The sequence below is a fragment of the Centroberyx gerrardi genome, chromosome 12 (assembly GCF_048128805.1).
Source record: "Centroberyx gerrardi isolate f3 chromosome 12, fCenGer3.hap1.cur.20231027, whole genome shotgun sequence".
NCBI classification, from domain to species: domain Eukaryota; kingdom Metazoa; phylum Chordata; class Actinopteri; order Beryciformes; family Berycidae; genus Centroberyx; species Centroberyx gerrardi.
This window is the reverse complement of record NC_136008.1, coordinates 8674535-8693619: the sequence shown is the minus strand read 5'-3', so window position 1 is coordinate 8693619 and position 19085 is coordinate 8674535. Positions and strand designations below refer to the sequence as shown.

General features: G+C 43.1%; 1 protein-coding gene across 2 annotated transcripts in view; it reads right to left on the bottom strand.

Moving 5' to 3' along the window:
* Positions 1–19085, bottom strand: part of LOC139932772 (mannosyl-oligosaccharide 1,2-alpha-mannosidase IA) — a 165558-nt gene that overhangs the window by 74233 nt on the left and 72240 nt on the right. For both annotated transcript variants that reach the window (XM_071926658.2, XM_071926657.2), the window contains exon 2: positions 16014–16110. In XM_071926658.2, the coding sequence (XP_071782759.1) occupies positions 16014–16110 (97 nt within the window). The remainder of the gene's footprint in view (positions 1–16013; positions 16111–19085) is intronic.

Genomic DNA, 19085 nt, shown 5'->3' with positions numbered 1-19085 from the left:
AGATGTTAAGTGTGAGAAACTAATCCCGCTGATTATCATTCTAAACCACTGTTTTGCCAATTACTTCACAGAACAAGGGCTCATACATGAGGCTCATTAGAAATGTTCAATCCTTGCTTTAAACCAATACTGCACAATTTGTTCTCTTTACACTGCACAATTTGTGCAGTGTAATGTATTTCACATTCTCCAACCAACCTCAACCTTTTAGAAGATACAGTCTCAAAAACAGTGCAGATATGCAGTTATTCAGAGTGCAATGAACGCAGAGAGCCTTAGAGCCTTCCACAAATCTCACATCTCACATCATCTAGTTCTGAAATGGAAGCTTTATGCAGAAGTTTTTCCTTCGGACAAAAATAAAAGGCCTATTTAAAGAGAGCATAAAAGAGCAGCCGATAGCCACAGAGACAGAGCTGTTTGGAGCGGCCTGTTTACTGAGACACAATATTTAAATCATAAGGCTAAGAAAAGCTGACCCTGCTGGAAGGATTATGCATTGCTGTGTTTGTTTATGTGCGTGTGTGTGTGTGTGTGTGTGTGTGTGTGTGTGCGTGTTTGTGCATGTGTTTGTGAGTCTGTGTGTGTGACATTGATGTATCACCCCTGTCTAAACCAGTCCAGTGGAAGAGGTAGAAGGGGGTGGGATGGCTCAGCACACAGCCTGCCTCTCAGCGAAGTGGCAAAACACACACCAGACACTGGCTGGTGGACCACTAATGGTGGCCTGCTACGAACTCATATCCAACTGTGTAAATAAGAAGTTTTGACGGAGTACGGTGTATCAAAAAGAATACCATTAAGGATCTATGAAAACGCTAATGTAGCAATGTATCTCTGTCTAGAAATCCAGAAAAGTAGTTATTCAGACTCCTCAAAAAAAAAAATACAGCCCTGCTACACAATATGGATTCAGTCCCACCACAACTGACCTGTCTCCCTCACTCTCATTTCTTTATCTAGTCTACTCTAGTCTATTCTACTATTCGATAATGCCTGATGCCCCTGTAAAGAGACGGGTCAAATACTGGAGAATGGTCTGCCTCCCCAAAAGTTGTACAGAGCAGGTATGTCCATAGAATTGAATGGAATCCTTCCTAGTTCTGGGGATGAGTCTGTATGACTGCCTTGCTGCCATGGCTACCAGTATTGTGCAAATAAATATATTGCTTAGCATGTGTGCACAAGAGCTGCAGCCAAATTTGCTCACTACTGACCTCAAGGCAGAAAAACATCAAGTTGTATTTTTACTCCTAGTTAGCCCTAACAATGGACCACAGGGGGAAAATTAAAGACAAGCATCCCTGATTGCCTCAGCTCATCTCTATCTCTATTTCTGTCTCTCTCTCTCTCTCTCTCCATTTTCACCATTATGGTAATCACACAGTCGAGCCGCCCCACAAACAAGACGTAGCCGATGCACCTAATGGTGCTTTGTACCTTCCAAGCGCGATAGCACTTGCCGGGCAGGAAGGAGAAAGGAACTGGATAGGGACAGAGAATTGATAGATCAAGGCACATTAGAGCTGGAGTCAAAATAAATTTGCTCCATTAGGAGGCCTGCAGAAGAGCAGGCGGAGGCGGAGGTTTCTCCCAGAATCGTGGAGAGCAAGGACTCTTTATTCTGGAGCGCTTCAGAACGCACACATCGCTGTTTTATCTCTGCGTGTCATGTGGGGCAACAGGCAAATACATATCAGAGAGAGACAGTAGCGATTTTTCATTTACATCCTTGGCAGTATAATTAATATTTTGATGCAGCAGGCTTTAATGGGTGCTGATTTTAATTACCTTCCTTATTACTTTTTTTTTCAAGGCAAGCATTCCTTCTAAATTGGTGTAAAGATTGAGAAACTGACATTGCACTGTGTACTGCATAGTTGGTTTCTTGATGATAATTGTAGATTAAAGACTGTTTATTTTCCAGCATGGAAACAGGTTTTAATGTTAATGCCTGTGGATAGGCTTTAATACAGAGTATAAATATATTGTATCAAAGTATCAAAGACCAAGCCAATCTGCACATACACACAAGCCATTTGAATCCAATCACACACAAATACAAAATACACACTGTCCAGACACGATTAGAGAAGCCCAGTCTTAGTACGGCACACACGTCAATCTAATTGAAGCAATCTAATTTGCCACTCTGGGAGAGCATGGCGTGTCAGTGCAGCAGCCCTGTCTGATATGACAGCCTCTCAGATGAGATTACACACCGCACACAGTGTTATCGAACCCCCCCCCCCCCCCCCCCTCTCCCAAAAGTCTCTCTTGCATTGATCAATAGACACACCAGCACAGTAGGAGGGGGGATCATACATCTGATGCTCTGTCAACCCACAAAACCAGATTGGAGATGACAACTAAAGCTAGAGGCCGTGATTAGCCAGTTAATAAAGACACTCAACCACGGTGCCGCAGTGACAATTCAACCTTCCATAAGGACTTGCAACTTAAATTCAGAAAGTGTACGAAATACGTCTACATCAATATCCAAGTCTAGAATTTTCTCTGTACATAATAGCCCCTTATTTTGCTGTCAAAAGGTCAAGAATCAGCAGGATGAATATTGCATATATTCTCCTGCCTGGGGATCCAGGTATAACCTTGATAGAAATCTACCTTGCATCTTTCATTTCTCCTGGAGATGAAACGAGGCAGCGCTGCCATCCTGTCCGCCGGACTTTATCTCATCTGCATGGAGCTTTCTAGCTCACTAGTTGCCAGCTGAGTAATGCTGAGCCCAACCAATTTAACAGACTTGGAATAACCTATTGATGAAGAGCACCCGTCAACTGGAGAAATTAAACCAGCCGACTTAAAAGAGCAGCCGCTCCGCATCATTTGTGCAGGCCCACAGGCGTTCTAAGGTAGAGGAAGAACCTGGGGTGAGGGGGGATTTGTATGCTATGTGCGTGTGTGCGTGTGTGTGTGTGTGTGTGCGCGTGTGCCAATCTCTTGAAACAACCTGTCCGGATGCGATGTCTCTCCCAGGTTTCTATCATGCGCTGAAGCCACAACGTCTGGCATTCATGGATAACTAACTCTGCTGGTTTATTGATACAAAAAAATGAGTGGAAGATTTAAAATTAAGGGGAAAAAATATGAAGCATTCCACTGTTCTAATCAATTTGTAGACAGTCCATTTGCTGACCACTTATCTGTCCATTAAAAGTATTCTGGCTCGTACACCTGCAATTTCACACTCAATTACAGGGTGAATACAAACTTTCTGACATTACTGCCCAGTGGAATGTGAATTAGGCAACTTGAAACACTTGTACAAATTACTCAATATCAAATTCTATTTCAGTGCTCCATCATTCCTCTGTCTCTTTCTGCATCCCTCTCCTCTGTTTGTACTTCCAGGAATGCCAGGGGCTCTTGGCACCATTACCCTCCCCCCTCCTCTCATCCTCTGAAGTATGGCCCAGACTGCCGAGCTCGTGTGAGAGTCCTCCTAACCCTTGCGGCAGGATACACTAAACAGAAGGAATTCATTTCATGCAATTTTATTTATTCATTCTGCCACCCCTTCCTCCTTCCTTCCACTCGCCACTCTGAATCAAGAGTCACACCACTGCCATCCGCCCTCCTGTCTGCACTCCACAGAGCCGGAGTCCCACCTTGCCACGATTTGCTATGGATATCTGGCCACGGGAAGGGAAAAGGCATTTTCTGCACACACCGATGGTGCGGGATGATGGGGAGGGAGAGAGAGAGAGAGAGAGAGAGAGAGAGAGAGAGAGAGAGAGAGAGAGAGAGAGAGAGAGAGCATGCGTGCGTAGGTGAAGGTGCAGTGTGTGTGCATGTATGTGTGTGCGTGTATATAATATCGATGTTGTGATATGAGACTAGATATCTTCTGGGATTTTGGTTATCCTTATATTGTGAAATAACTTGAATGTTACTTCTTCCTGGTCTTAAAGGCTGCATTACAGTAAAGTGATACAATTTTCTGAACTTATTAGCCTGTTCTGGCTGAGTAAAATTAACAATGATTGGCTTTACATGCTCATCATATCCACATTACTGATTACTAATGATCATTACTAATTTTAAACATTTTCTTATGTGTAAATATCTTATGAAAGCACAAATAATCATCCCCAAAATATCATCACATTAACGATATTGAGGTATTCAGTCTAAAATATTGGGATATTTGATATAAATATCACCCAGCCCTACATGTGCATGAGATAGAGAGATACTGCAGTCTGCAGAGGTCAACCTGTGTTTCTACCAGTCAGTCAGAAGCCTTTACTACACTCCTGGAGCTAGCTCTCAGGCTGCAAGGTGTGGCGCTCACTACAGGAGCAAAAAGATGTCTGCTGTGTGGGTTGCTAATGAGCAAAGAGTGAAACAACAGCAACTGTGAGAGCTGCGTGAACATCGCTTTTTGCCAGCATTGTTTTCAGAGGAAGACAAACGACAGCATCGGAAGAGTTACTAGATGAACGTTAAAGACGCATGAAGAGAGAGACACGAAAAACTTAAATGTTCCTTTTGCACCAGACAGACACTGGACTGAGGGGAATTAATTTAAAATGTGGACCGTAGTTGACGAGAGAGGAAGAGGAAGTCTGCTAAAAGTCACGGTGGACAGCATAGATGATGGATGAAAAGATGGGCGTACGCATTAGCACTTAGGGGAGGACAAGTTATTGCGAGACTCTTCAGCCTAGTAAAATATTTAGGCTGCATGGAAGGACATGCTGCAATGAGGCAAAGATGAAAAAGTATATTAATAGTCTCTCAAAAAAGTGAATGAAGCAAAATCTGCTCCTTAATACCGGCATGAGCTTAAGAGCTTGGCAAGCAATGCTTGTGATTAAAACTGCCAAACACTGATTACTATACACCAAACGCCATGTCTCAGGTTGCTGAGACGTCATCGCCGGAGTGTCCAACCCGTGACTCCAGTACTACGTCACTGCAGCCTGATCACTGATAAAACATTACATAAACATCAGAGTTGAAGGATTCCAGTAGCGCTGACTGGCTCAAGAGGGAAGAACGTGAAGGGGCTTGGGGCTTCACCCGGACGGAGCAAATTGACCTTCGTCCTTGTATCCATCATCCTGCGTCTGAATCATTACAGTAGTCATACATTTTGCAACCAGTTTTTCATCATCTTGGCTGTAATCCCTGTGGAGCGGCTGGATGATGCAGTCATGCCCACTGAGAGGGGACTTGGTTCCAATCCAAGGAGGGAAGAGTAGAAATTGGGTGGTGATGTTAACTGAAGATGGCTCCATTTTCGTGCCCCGTCATCTTGTGTTTGCCTTTACATTGCTGTAAGACGACTTTCTCCACCAGGTCGCAGTAGTTTGGATTCAGAAGAGCAAGAGGAGAAAGAGCCGTGTGAGCTGGCAGCACGTCAATACTTCCCATCATTAGGACGTTTACGAATATTAGGTGACATCATCAGCACAGGAGGAGCCCCACATGCAGATCGCAGCAAATCCCTGACATGATGAAAGACTATGGAAAGGTCATGCTCTCTGCTTCCTCACTCTGTTAACTTGTTATCTAAATGGATTCTTTCTCTGAGTCTTTCTCCTCTCTTGGCTGTGGCTGCTAGTACTCCCCTAGCCTTTTTCAGCTACCATTGTGAACGCCCTCATGTTCTCTTGTTGCTACCCAACAAAGCTATTACAACTCTATCATTAGCTCAGTCTGCTAGCTTTTTGTGTTGGTCCTCAGGTAGTGGAAACCCACGCTGAGCCAAATGCCGAGCCCAGTTGGGTTGTGCTGGAGCTGTGGAAGCTTGTTTGGGCCTGTGATCTCCAGGCTGTTATCTTTGCTCCAGCGCCAGCAGATGCAGAGTTGTGCAGCCAGGACCGTCATTACATGCGGCGGGACAAAACCTGTTCAGACAGAAGGTTCGCCCCTAGAGCGCACTATCAGAGGCTCGCTGTCAAGTTCCTCATCTGCCTGCACCTTAAATGTTCCAGCATCCACCCAGCATTAAGGGCGGATGATTTCCTTTCTTCTTTGTTCTTTACACTCCTTGAGTTAACACTGATCCAGAAAGAAAGTAGTGGGTAGTGGTATATGAGTAGTGGTATAGGGGTAAGTGGTTATTGTCACATTCTCAGTTTTTCATATTTTTTTGTAACTTCATATTACGTAAAATATGCACAAAACCCAGCATTTTTAGTATTCATTTGTGCTGCAACATAGACCTAAATGTTTTCTGCAGTACTTCATCCTTGGCATGCAAGATTGCTTGTGAGCTCAAGAGAGGAGCAGAACAGGTGGCAAGTTTTCCTTTAACATATGGTGTATGAGCTGTGAGATTTACTAAAATAAGATGCTGTGTTCAGATTATTGAAATATGGATTTATGCATTTACTGCTGTAAAGACTTAGCCTGCCGTCTACCTAAATATCTGAGACAGCTACAGCACTGCAACTTATAAAGAATAAACTCCACTTGGACTATTCAATAAATAGGAAAATGCACATATCTTATTCTCTGTGCACACACTCACATATCTTAATGACAGTGTGTGTGAATCATGTCCCCATCCCCCAGTGCTATATGTTATTCAGGGAATGAGAGAAAATGTTTTATGGCGTACAATTATGATGATTTGCGATTCGCCCTGCTGACAGCTTCTGTTGGAAGCCTTATTGGTTCCACAACAAATAGGCGATATCGAATGAAGGGCTGGGATGTGTTCTCCAGGGGGAGAGGGACCAGATACTGATTTGTCACCTGGCGCTGGTCGCCTTGGAGATATATTTTATCTTCCACACCATGATGGAGCCCATGGGATTCAGAAATGGATGGGGTAGAAATGGAAAGTGGCTGGACGGTGACAACCCTTCACTCTGCTTGTGACTCTAATATGACAGGTGCCATTTGCGTAGCCCTTCGTTTAACCCTAATGACGAGGGTGCCCCCCCACCCCCCTTCTCTTATCTCCAACCTTCACAGCGCTCCCTCCAAGACGAGGCACAAGGCACTCTGGGACGTAATTGCACGGGAGGGAGAAAACTGTATGCTCTGTTTAATGTGGGGGCGGAGAAGAGAGCAGGCAATTGTTAGGGGGAGCGGCTCCCAGTTGAATGCTTTTAATAAAAATGTTCCCTGGATAACAAAAAGAGGAGGAGTCGCAAATGAAAGAGGTGCTCAAGGTCAGCTCACAGTCCCAGTCCTGATGACAATATGTGTGTGTGAGTGTGTGCGTGTGTGTCTATATGCATGCATGTGTGCGCTCCCTCATGAGTTCATTCTCAGCGGTTGGCAAATACGCTGTTTTTGCAGATGCCTTCAGAATCTCAGTCACTGCTTTGTTTACAAGATAATAATAATAATGGTGTATGGCAGTGAAACTCTGAGAAAATCCCTACCAGTTCGAGGGGATCCATGGACCCCAATTGCTCCATAAAACGTTTATTTCACTTTTCAATTCCACCTCCAACCACACAGGACTAAATAATAAATACCCAGAGCTTCATCATCTGGGCCATCGATCCAAGCTAAATCAAGGTTTTACACCATCTCCTCTCTCCTCCTCCCGCTCCCCATCACGCAAGAGGACCTGGCTGCACTTTACATCATTTGAAGAGCCCTTGGGATTTTTCAATAAACGTTACTGCTTTTAAATGGTTCCCAGGTGCGCCATGAGAGAGAAGGTGAAGGGTTCAGCCTGTGTCGCCAGAAGTAGCCTAATTTGCATTCCAGGAGAACTCTCAGCAAAATCTGGTGACCTGATGCCCTTTAATTGCACCTCTTGGGATGAAAGGGAAAATGAGAGAGAGAGAGATGGGAGACAGAGGAATGGAAAAAAAATGAGAAGAAAAAAAACAAAACAAGGACGCAATAGCTATAAGATAAAGGGCAGCGAAAATTGCATAGAAAGACGACTCTACCTTTTCATTTTTTTGCACAGGGACAGAGAATTGCCGAAAAAGCGGCCTGTGGCCAATCCCCTTAACGGCCATAGGACATCTATTGTTATTGAAAAATCTCTGGAGTGCAATATCTACTCGGTGGGGTGAGGAGGGGGCAGCTGTGACGGCTAATAAAATGTTCTTTTCTCCAGCACAATCACACGCCTTGTCCCCGGCATCTGGTGGGCTATGGGCTTGGCTCGGCATATAATGTGCTGTGCGCTTAAGTTAGTGACCCACATATGCAGGCACGGGGGTAATGACGTCGCTCACAGAGGGATGAGCATCTCTTTAATCCGCCATTAAGGCTCCGGGACCGGTTGGCTTCTCACTTCAGAGCGAGAGGAGAAAGTGATATAGTACACAAGAGCTCTAATGAGAATGGGAAATTAGTTACTCCTGTCATATCCCTAAAATCCATATAACCAGTGCCAGAGAAGGAGGTCTAAAGAGCGCATAATGGGTGTGAGCTGCCTAGGAGGTCTTACTAAATCAGAACTAGTAAAGTAATGATATAATGGATTGGATTTATAGCCAACTTTTGCTTGTATCCAAAGCATTAGAAAGCATTACATGGCGTTTGTCATAAATTGCACAAGTTTTTAAGGTACTAACAAACTAAGCGGTGCCTTGTATAACCGCTATCATGTTGCAATGTGTGAAAGACATTGCTTGGGTTTGAAACAATGGACATTACAATGTCAAGACAAAACTTCAGCTCTGTGGCCAATTATGCATTAAACCTTCTCTAAAAGTGATATGATGTAGCACAGTGATTCATTGTCCGATTTCAGTTCGTTGAAAACCACAAGAGCAACATGGCGTCCAGCGATTCCTATCTCAAACAGAGACCAAACAAGGACTTAACCTTGGTCAGCATTTCAGTCGGCTTGATTTTCTTGAGTGCAGTGAAACAACAAAGAGGGGATTTATTTGTGGGGTCCATGAGAAAGTTGAGAGCGAGAGTTTTTGTGCCAGTCATTCCTGGAGCCTGCCTAACCCTCTACTTTACAAGAGGTTAGCACAGGAGGCCAATTAATCTCCCTCCCCCTTCTTTGTTGCAGCCGAAAGAGGGAAAATAAGTCTAAGGTTTCAAGGACACAAGATGGGTAGACAGGCTTGACTTGAGAGACCCTTTCTCTAGCTATTTCCCAGACTGGTAACAAAGGAAGGGGAGAGAAACACATTCTGGAGACTATCCAAGAGCCATAGACCTTCCTCTTCCACAATGGAGCGCTCCTGAATTGCCTTCCTTTTCAGATCGCAGAAACACAGCCTTGCTTATAGGGCTCCAGTGATAAAAGATGAACGACAAAAACAATCTGTCCAACCCGATTTGCTTCCAATTACATGATGGTGAATGGATTTACAAAGGGCGAACAAGGATAGAATGAACGCCTAAACAAGTCTCACAAACTTCTAGAGGTGTCTCTCCCAGAATAGCCACAACCTGCTTCGTTTCAGGCGATGCCAGGCATAAGAGCTGTATTCAATTAAATTAGAAAAAACAGCACACCTCTGCCAACTATGTAATTATCCTAGCAGTGTAATTGTGATTCAGAACGCATACAGGTCAAACCAATCAAAAAGATGTACATTTCTGCTTTTGCCAATCTTGGCTTTTCCTATCTTGGCTTGGAGCAGTGTACTTTCTTTAACAGTTTCTTCCAGCATCAATATCTTGCCCTTGGCCAAGAGTTGCGTGTGCAGGATTTCCAGTTTCCACATATTCCCTCTCCCACACATTCCCCTGTCCCTGTTACATCACCATCATCATCATCATTCAAATCCAGAGAACACCAGACGCTGTCTTTGGGCTCCAATCAGACTTGCTCAGAGATATGCTGAAAATATAGAACCATCACTACTGATATTTTTAGTTAACGCTCCCCATCATAAAACTAGGGCAAGAGAGCTCTGGGAGCCAAACATTCAAAATAATTCACTGCACTTAGGGCTTTGGCTGGCAAGTCTTGCACAGTTAACAAGTGTCCCAAAATGACTTTGCATCACTTTCCAACACTCTGCTGAATCTCTTCATATCTACACATGGGAGCAAAGTCTTTCCCAATAGCCTGAAGTCTTACGATGCTCCTAAAATCACCTCTTCCTTCGTTCCAGGCTATCTGCCTTCCCTTTCCGAAGGGATGTGGCGGCTACTCCTCTCCTCGCCCTCCCACACCCGCCTGTCCATCATGTCTCTCCATCTGAAATGATCCGCGATGGCACAAGCACACCTCTCTGACCTGAGAGCCTGTTGGCAGAACTCTGGACGCAAAGAAAATCAAACTTTTCAGACGACTGACAAAAAAGAGAAAGTAAAAAAGAGAAGGAAAAAAGAAAGTTAGGGAGGGAGACAGAGGTTAGACAGAAACAGAAATAAAGACATTGAAAATCAGACGAAAAGTGTCAAAGAAAAGTGCTGTCAAGGTGAATAACGGAAATGGCTGTGGATCTACCAGATGTGAAGGGAGAAACTGTGGAGGAACACCAGTCAAGACACACTCATTACCTCCTCCGAAGGCTAAAATCCCAACCTACGTACCTCGAAGCATAGGAACGACAAGCTGGTGAAGACTATGCGAGTTAAGACCTATTGCTTCCCCACCCGCCTTTCTCCCTGCCCATTTTCCTTCCACCTCACTCGTCTGTCTGCTATATCTGTGGGTGAGCAAATAGTGGATATTCCTCCTGAAATCCCAAACTACATGTTGACTCTCATTTGACAAAACTGACTGTCATTTGACAAAGCCATTTGAGTTTGAACAGATGTAAGCCCCCTCCTGTTCAGGAGTTTATTCTCAGTCAATGTCAGCGCACAAGACGCAGCATACAGATCAACCAATCTACCTTCCTCACTGAATTACATCATTCACTGTGATGAGTTTCCATCCATTGTTCCACAGCACCAAATACTGAAGGCAATGCTTGAACATAGTTAAAAATGTGTATATATACACTAATTAATAAAGAACCATGCAAAGACCAACTGAAAACATCCACCCAGGTTGCAACGTATTGAACCTGTTGATTTATGTCCAAGCCATTAGTGCAAAAGCTTCCCGATGAAGCTATGATGTGAATATTGTAATGACATTTATTATGTGGAAAGCAGTACCCATGAAGTGAAAACTAATCAGTTTTGTGATTGAGGTTCCTATGAATACAGTCACTCTCCTCATTCCTCATGTAAGCATACGGTATACATTGCAAACCACACACTTTTGTACACTATAGAAGATTAACTTATCTAACATAGTGATGGTGAAGTGAAGTCAGTAATTAACCAATGAAACTGTGCTTAAATTAGGCGTTCAATTGTGCTTTCAACCTCTTCCACATCATGCTGTGGTGTACAGAGAAGACATTTAGATATATTGCTCTGCGGTTAATGATAGCCGTCGCTCTCTGTTATTGGGTGAATGGATTTCTGTAACAATGCGACATTACTAATCAAGCGTATGAAGCTCGGAGACAAAGCAAACAGTACAAAAGCTATCATCCATTAAAAAGCAGTCAGCAGTCACACTGAAATAGGAATTGACCTTGGTCTCATCACCTTGCCCTCATTAATCTCTCATGAATTAATCTCATGATATCAAAGAGGAACGGTAGAAATTGTTTTCACACAATGTGCACAACATGCACATGGATGATATTTAACTAAATCAGTGGTGGGGGATTAATCTGTAAAACAACATCTTGCTGGGTTGGGAGATTTATACATAATATATTTTGAAAAATATGTGCTAAAATAATGCTTACCCTACTAATTTTTTTTCTCTCTACACACACATTTCAATTGCTGCTCCCTCGCTGTGTGGGAACTCCCACACAACACGGGGAAAAAAAGGAAAATCTTAAAAAGAGGCGGCACTGTTGAAAGCGCAGTAAATAGCCCAGTTTTCCGTCTCTATTTGCCCTGAGCAAAAGAAACTTTTAATCATTTCTAAAGACAGATTTCAGATGACAAAAGGGAAATTAGGGAAAAAGTATGTCAGAGTCATCTTCGGTTTAGAGGAAAGAATAGAAGAAGAGAGAGCAAATATGCTATTTTCAGCCCCAGGGTCGTGACAAGGGAGAGAGGGGAAGAAAGGGATTATAGTAAAAAATAGAGAAAGGAAGGGGGGGTTGAGAGAAAGAGAGAAAGGGGGATTACAGTATAGTAAAGAGAGAGAGTGCCACAGAAGAGAGGGAGGGAGGGAGGGAGGTGCTGCAGCAGCGGCAGTCGGCGGTCTCTTCCTGCCTCTCTTTGGCTTGGCTTGGCGCTCCTGGAGCAGACGGGATGTTCTGGTGACTCTCGGCATATTGACATGCTTCTGACAAGAGCGCTAAGTGTGGATCCAATCTTGCCGCATCTCTGTTTACTCATGGGATTAAATTAAAGAACACAGCATCCAATTTCATACCTGGCTTCCCCCACCACACTTCACAGTGTGACATTTACTCACTAGCATCATGCCCTCGCTCTCTCTGTCTCTCTCTCTGTCTCTCCACCTCTCTCTCTGTCTCTGTCTCTCTCTCTCTGTCTCTCTCCCCCTCTCTCTCTCTCTCGTCACTCTCTCTGTCTCTCTCTCTCTGTCTCTCCCCCCCTCTCTCTCTCTCGTCTCTCTCTCTCTGTCTCTCCACCTCTCTCTCTGTCTCTCTCTCTCTCTCTGTCTCCACCTCTCTCACTGTCTCTCTCTCTACCTCTCTCACTGTCTCTCTCTCTCTGTCTTTCTCCCCCTCTCTCGTCTCTCTCTCTGTCTCTCTCCCCCTCTCTCGTCTCTCTCTCTGTCTCTCCACCTCTCTCTTTGTCTCTCCACCTCTCTCTCTGTCTCTCTCTCTCTCTCTCTCTGTCTCTCCACCTCTCTCTATCTCTCTCCCCCTCTCTCTCCGTCTCTCTCTCTCTTTCTCTCTCTCTCTCTCCCTCTCTCACTGTCTCTCTGTATCTCTCTCCCCCTCTCTCTCACTTTCTCTCTCTCTCTCTCTCTCTCTCTCTCTCTCTGTCTTTCCACCTCTCTCTATCTCTCTCCCTCTCTCTCTCCGTGTCTCTCTCCCTCTCTCACTGTCTCTCTCTCCCTCTCTCCCTCTCTCTCACTCTCTCTCTCTCGCTCCTCACAGATAATGTGCTGCGTAGCCAACAAGGGTGGTGGAGAGCAGGGAAACGATGCCAGCTTTACACGGAGTGGAAATATATTTGCTTACAGGATTAACCATATTGGGTTGAAGAAAGTCATTCCCCTTCCCCCCACACTTGGAGAACGAACTATTTTTCAGCAGCGCTGCTGGGGACAAATGGCTTATTTTGCCCCAGCTTTCATTGTTTGCGTATCTGTTGGATCTGCATTAAGGTAGACCGCTCGGCTTGGAGCTGCGCGGCACAGATAAAGATGGCAATTAACTGCCAGAAGTTGAGGATTAGATATCCATTAGGAGAAACCTTTGGCCCTAGTAGCAGTATTATTTGAAAAGTTTTGTTCCACAATGAGGTATCCACTGATTGAAAAAAAGTGATACCTACTCTTACAAAATGATTCATAACACAACTCCAGCAGGATCCGGCTGTAGAGCCCCGTTCTGTGGCCAATTCGACATTCAGAAGCAACAACAAATTAGCACATTAATTTTCTGTATCCGTGTCAGTTGTTTCTTACTAACAGTAATGGTCTGCATCACAGTAGACGATGCCTTGATAACTCATCTCCTTAGTTTTCACCTGAAGTAAAGCTTGACTAACAGATCTTTATCCATTATCAAAACCCTGATTCAAAACAAATAAATCTTGATTCAACAAAATATCAGGCTAATTAAACTACATAAATCAATGCAACTGACTAAATTCACCTAATAATAACAAGTGGGTGAAATCAATTTGAAACGTGTTAAATTGAGCCTACACTGTAAAAAACACTGTGGGCACGTGTCACCTCTCACAAATTATGATTCTTTTTTTTCTCCCTCTCTCTCAATGTCTGAGGCAAGCACTGCAGGGGAGGGTGAAATGTCAATGGAAATGTACCAATGTACATGAAAATAGAGATGTCCTGCTGATCCCTGTTTAATGAAAATGAAGACATGGATTAACCAAAATGAGGAAATAATATGTACTGCATATTGCACACTCTAATTAATCAAAACGAGGGCACGAGGTCTGTCTCGTCCGCATGCAGTACCATCTTGTGTCCTTGATGTGGTAAATCGTGGTTGTTTTTTTATCCTGTAGCCTCTCCTGGGTTCTATAGCCCACTGCTTCCTTCAGTGAATGTTTAAAATACACTTTTACACCAGACTTGGCTCCTCTCTCGCCTTGTTCCTCCAACTCATACTCATGAAAAGCTTCAGTTGCAAATCAAGCAGTTTTCCGTCACTTCATTCCTTGATCTGTGGCTTTTTCCCTGCAGTAAAGGCTGCTCGATGTCTGTCAACATGTTGCAAAGACGAGGGAAACTGTCATGTCTACCGGCTAATTTTCTTTACTGTGTAATGAGTTGGCCCTTCTGTCTGTCTGTGTGGCAATATTTTCCCATCTAACCTCACCATTCCCCCTGAAGCTGCATCATCCTCACCACATTATTGTTCTGAAGGCGTGTGAGTAATTGTGTGAAATTAGTTTTGAGAGTTTTGACGGTGCTCACTGGATAAAGGCAGCGTCCATCTGTCCATTGTTGAATAGAGCGCTAGGGGAGGAGAAGGAGAAATGTTCACCTTTTGGGCTAATGGGGGTATTTTATTTTCTCTATTTATTTTCCAAGTCGATTTTGTAGAATTCTAAAAATGCAGCCATTTAAAAGGCAAAAAGCTTATGTAAGAAAAGTCATGGAAGGAGGAGGATATTCACAGTGTTGGAAAAAAAATCATTTTTAAAAGTCTTGACTCCTTTCTTGGCCTTTCTAGAAGTCCTTGTTGAGAAAACACTTTCAAACACGGGATTCTCAATATTTTAGAGATATTAAATGATGAACTTAAGGTAATGATATGCTTTTCAAAATGGATTACTTAAGAGTTTTGGAATAGAACTTGTTCATTTCTAGACGTGATGATGTATTGTCACATAATCATGGTTTATAATTAGATGTAGGAACAATCCCGACTCATTTGTTGATAGATTTCGAGGAGAAAATAATCCTGGCTTGATTGCTTGGGAACTTGACACGTAACACACGATTCACGGAGAACCCTTCAAAAGATCTCCTCTCCAACGCCAACTGAGCGCCATAAGGAGCCTGAGAGCAGCCAGCCAGTGAGATCAAACATCTTGAAGAGCTCTTGCATCATCGACTTAATAATCCTGAATCTCCGAAGATTTGGTGGAGGAAGAACTCAGGTGTGGCAGACAGTGCCCGTCCAGCCCTCATTAAGAACTGATCCGCCTTTTATTAAGAGCTTTATTGTGGGATTTCCCTCTAGCTCCTGCAGCGTGGGAACTGACTGATATGCTCCGCTGCAGAGGACCTTAGGACCCCTCCAGATCTGTCTCCAATTAGAGGCTGTTAGAGACTGTGGCTCCGCTGGCGGGTTGCGAGGTTTCCCATGTGATCGACAGGGAAGGCAGATACGGCGACAAGTGCATGTTGCTGAGACACAAACAGGTGTGACTTGTGTTACCTTTCATCTGACAGCTCAGCAAAGATAATGAACGGTATTTTATTAATTTCATGAGTCGCAACCCACTGAGTAGCAGCTCTCATATAGCCCAGTTGCAGTACATGCATTATTACATAATTAAACAATTCACAAACAGCTGTAAATGTAAAAAATATGCACCAACAAGATAATGCTATATTTTTTTCCTCATACCCTAGAAGACGTATAGCATGTACTGTATGTTGCCAAATTTTAGCCTAGACGTCTATAACCATTTAGACGTCTTTTAAACGGCTAATGAACGTAAAATTGCTCAGTGGGAAAGGTTGGTAGATCATCCACCTGAAATTTTGTGATGAATTTTAGGAAATTAACGCCTCATTATGTGACACTTCCACTTGAAATCTTTAAAATATCTCCCATGTGATGTTTCTTAGCCAATGTTGTGCGTGAGACCTTGCTAGAAAAAAGGTCAAAAGGTCTTGCAAAAAATCCCACGTGACCCGTGTGGCCTTCTGAGCCTCTGTCACTCACCAAACATGTTGCCGATATGACCGTTCCTCGTCAAAGGCCGCAGCTCATTCTTGCCCCAGGCGTAGCGCTTGTAGTTGTCCCAGGCAAACTTCATCATCTGCAAGGTAAACAGAGGGCAGAGATACCGGTCATCGGGCTGATAGCGAAGCAACCTGCCTCCAAACTCCAGACGTAATTAAACTGGAAAAGGCCCAAGGCGATGTGAATGATGGCTTATTGATCAGGACTGGATTAAGGACAAGCACGCAATTATCATACATAAACCACGCTGCTAAACAATGGGATTGACACTTCCCCTGCAGCCAGCCCCCGCTAAATTAAACATTTGAATGATGTCACCAGATGAAAAGCTAGCTTAATAGATTAAAATACATCCAAGGGAGGAAAGTATTCTGAAATCGATGCCCTCTACCCCTCCCTGCGTGCTATGGATAAAGTGATTTGGATGTGATTTGCAAAACAGAAGTGAATGGTGTTTGATGCAGTAAAAGGGAGAGTGAGATGGGGAAGTTTGGGATGAAGAAAAGGGAATTCAATAATTTTAGCTGAAAAGCCGGTAGTTGAGTGATACATCTCTGCCTGCAGCGACGCACAGTTATAATTAGCTTAGCAGCATGTGAGGGGAAGTTGGTTTACATTAATCAAATAAATTCATGACTATCAAAACAGAAACCAGAGAAAAAAAAAAAACGGTTTCAGGCAACACTCTTGTTTGTTTTCACTTTTCTGGGGGTAAGCAAGTAAACATTACTTCATGAATACATTTTTACCATGGCCTTCAAGAGCCAAATTTAGGTCAGTCAGTCAGGCGCCGTGTTGCCAACTCTCTTCCGAGGAAAGTAGCTATCGGCTGCTCAGAAAGTCACTAGAAGTCACCAGATGACGTCATTCACTAATTTGCATATCAGTATATTTGCAACACTGATCCTGCTCAGCCCTCAGCGCTCTCAGAGGAGGGAGGGCCTGCGCCGTGTGTATGGAAAGCGCTGTGATTATCAGACCTCTTTGGATTAGAGAAGCAAGCAGCGCAAATCGGCATCAGCTGTACAGATTTGTCGGCAAACGCTTTGGGAGTCAACACATTAACGTTGTTACACATGGATGGCAAAAGTCGCTAGTGAGAAATAAAGTCATCAAGGAGGTCTGAAAAGTTGCTAAAACTCGTGACAAAGTTGCCAAGTTGTCTTCCCTCCTCTGTACCTGCTCTCAAACTTTGTAATGGTGCAGCGACAGTCATTTTCTACAAATCATGTGCTCTAATAAAAGGAAATTAAAGTTTTAGGATTATTGTGAAAATTTAACTATTCATGAATCTTCAGCAGAAAGCAATTTTTCATACAACTCGCAAAATCCGCTTCTCTCATCTAAATAATTTATTTAGATGATGTCATATGACCAGAGAACACACTTTGGGGTTCTTATTCTGTTAGTTTGCATGGACTGCTGTGATGTATGGCAACACATAGCTATATCTATCATATAATATATATAATATGGTATAGGCCTAAGCTGTTGATGTTAAGAAATGAGCGAACGTTTTCTCCATAGAAGCAATTAAGGCAGTTGATCAAAAAGGGAACCAGAGATCTGAAATCACATTCAAATAGAAATAAAAGTGATAATTAATTAGATCTATGTCAACACCATAGGACTGTACAAAATCTATACATATTTTAAAAACTAACATTTAGTACAAGCCATACATGTTAGAACGCTAACACTCACTCACATTTGGCTTTTTGACATTTTGAAAAAAAAAAGTAAATCTTCAATGCAATCATAATGAAGTATTTCAATGAATCAAATATGAATGAATATGAATACACATTTATTAAAGAGTAGGGCATACTGATATTTTTGCTGATATTACACCATGTTGTTACAAGCTCTAGAAAACAACACACATGAAGAATTCATTTGCAGCTGTAAAATAAAATTGAAACTCATTTTAGCTGTCATAAGCTTGCATCAGTTAAATATGCATGCGTGAAGTGCTTTCACAATAATTCGGTTTATTGAACTCATTGTGAGCACAATAAAATTAACATAAATAAATGCATAAGTGGGGCTCTTATGGAGGCAGAGGTGCTCCATCCTCCAACTCAACTACTGCAGCAGGAATTAACCACCCACCATGCAATCTGTCATGAGATAGACCGGCAGGGCAGGGTTTCTTTTCCACACACTGTGGGTTTGGGAGTATAGCATGATGCGATTTCTATTATCAATACTACATGAGACTCCTCGCTCTCCAGAGGTGGGCACACAGCATCATCTATCTAAGCCCGTGGCAGATAGACAACACGCATCCGATTACCTCTGACAAGGCCTCCAGCGGAAAATCCTCTCATCCAAAAAGCCCATTATGGACACCTCAAACATTCACAGTGCAAGAGCCTTTTCTCACACCAACACAACCACAGGCTCCATGTCAGATGGACACATGTTCAAGATCTACACGTCCAGCAGATGGTTTCCAGAAATAGAGGGGTCAGGGTTCACAGAGCTGAGAGTGGAGAACAGGTGCATCATGTGAAATTAAATTATTTTGAGGCTATTGAGTCAGTTCAGACTGTGATCTGGCATTTGTCCTGCGGCAGACATTAAAGTGCTATGTATTTAATAATACACAGCACAGTCTGCATTGGGGTCATTTTTGCTACATGTCGGTTCGCTGGTGAGAAAGGCATTTCATGTTTTTTTGGCTTTCCAGCTCTCTTTATTTGACGTGTGACATCAAATCTGAGCAGGCAGCATTTCAAAATGTGTTTTTTTTTCCCATTTCCCACCTAAAAAACAAATACCAATAATTTATGAAGGTGCAAACCCAGTGAATGTGGAAAAACAAGCACAAAATACAGTATGATTATGGGGTCTCGCACCAATCATATTGATAGTGGAAATATGTTCACAAAGGTAATATTTTTCATGAGAGAGTGTTGAAAGAACAAATATTCAAAGTGTCAGTCTGAGCGTGTCCTGAGCAGAATGTTCTTTCTCATAGAACAAAAATCTTCAGCATTTCAAATGTCTCAGGTTTCATTTGAAACTCACTCCGTCTTTTATAATGCA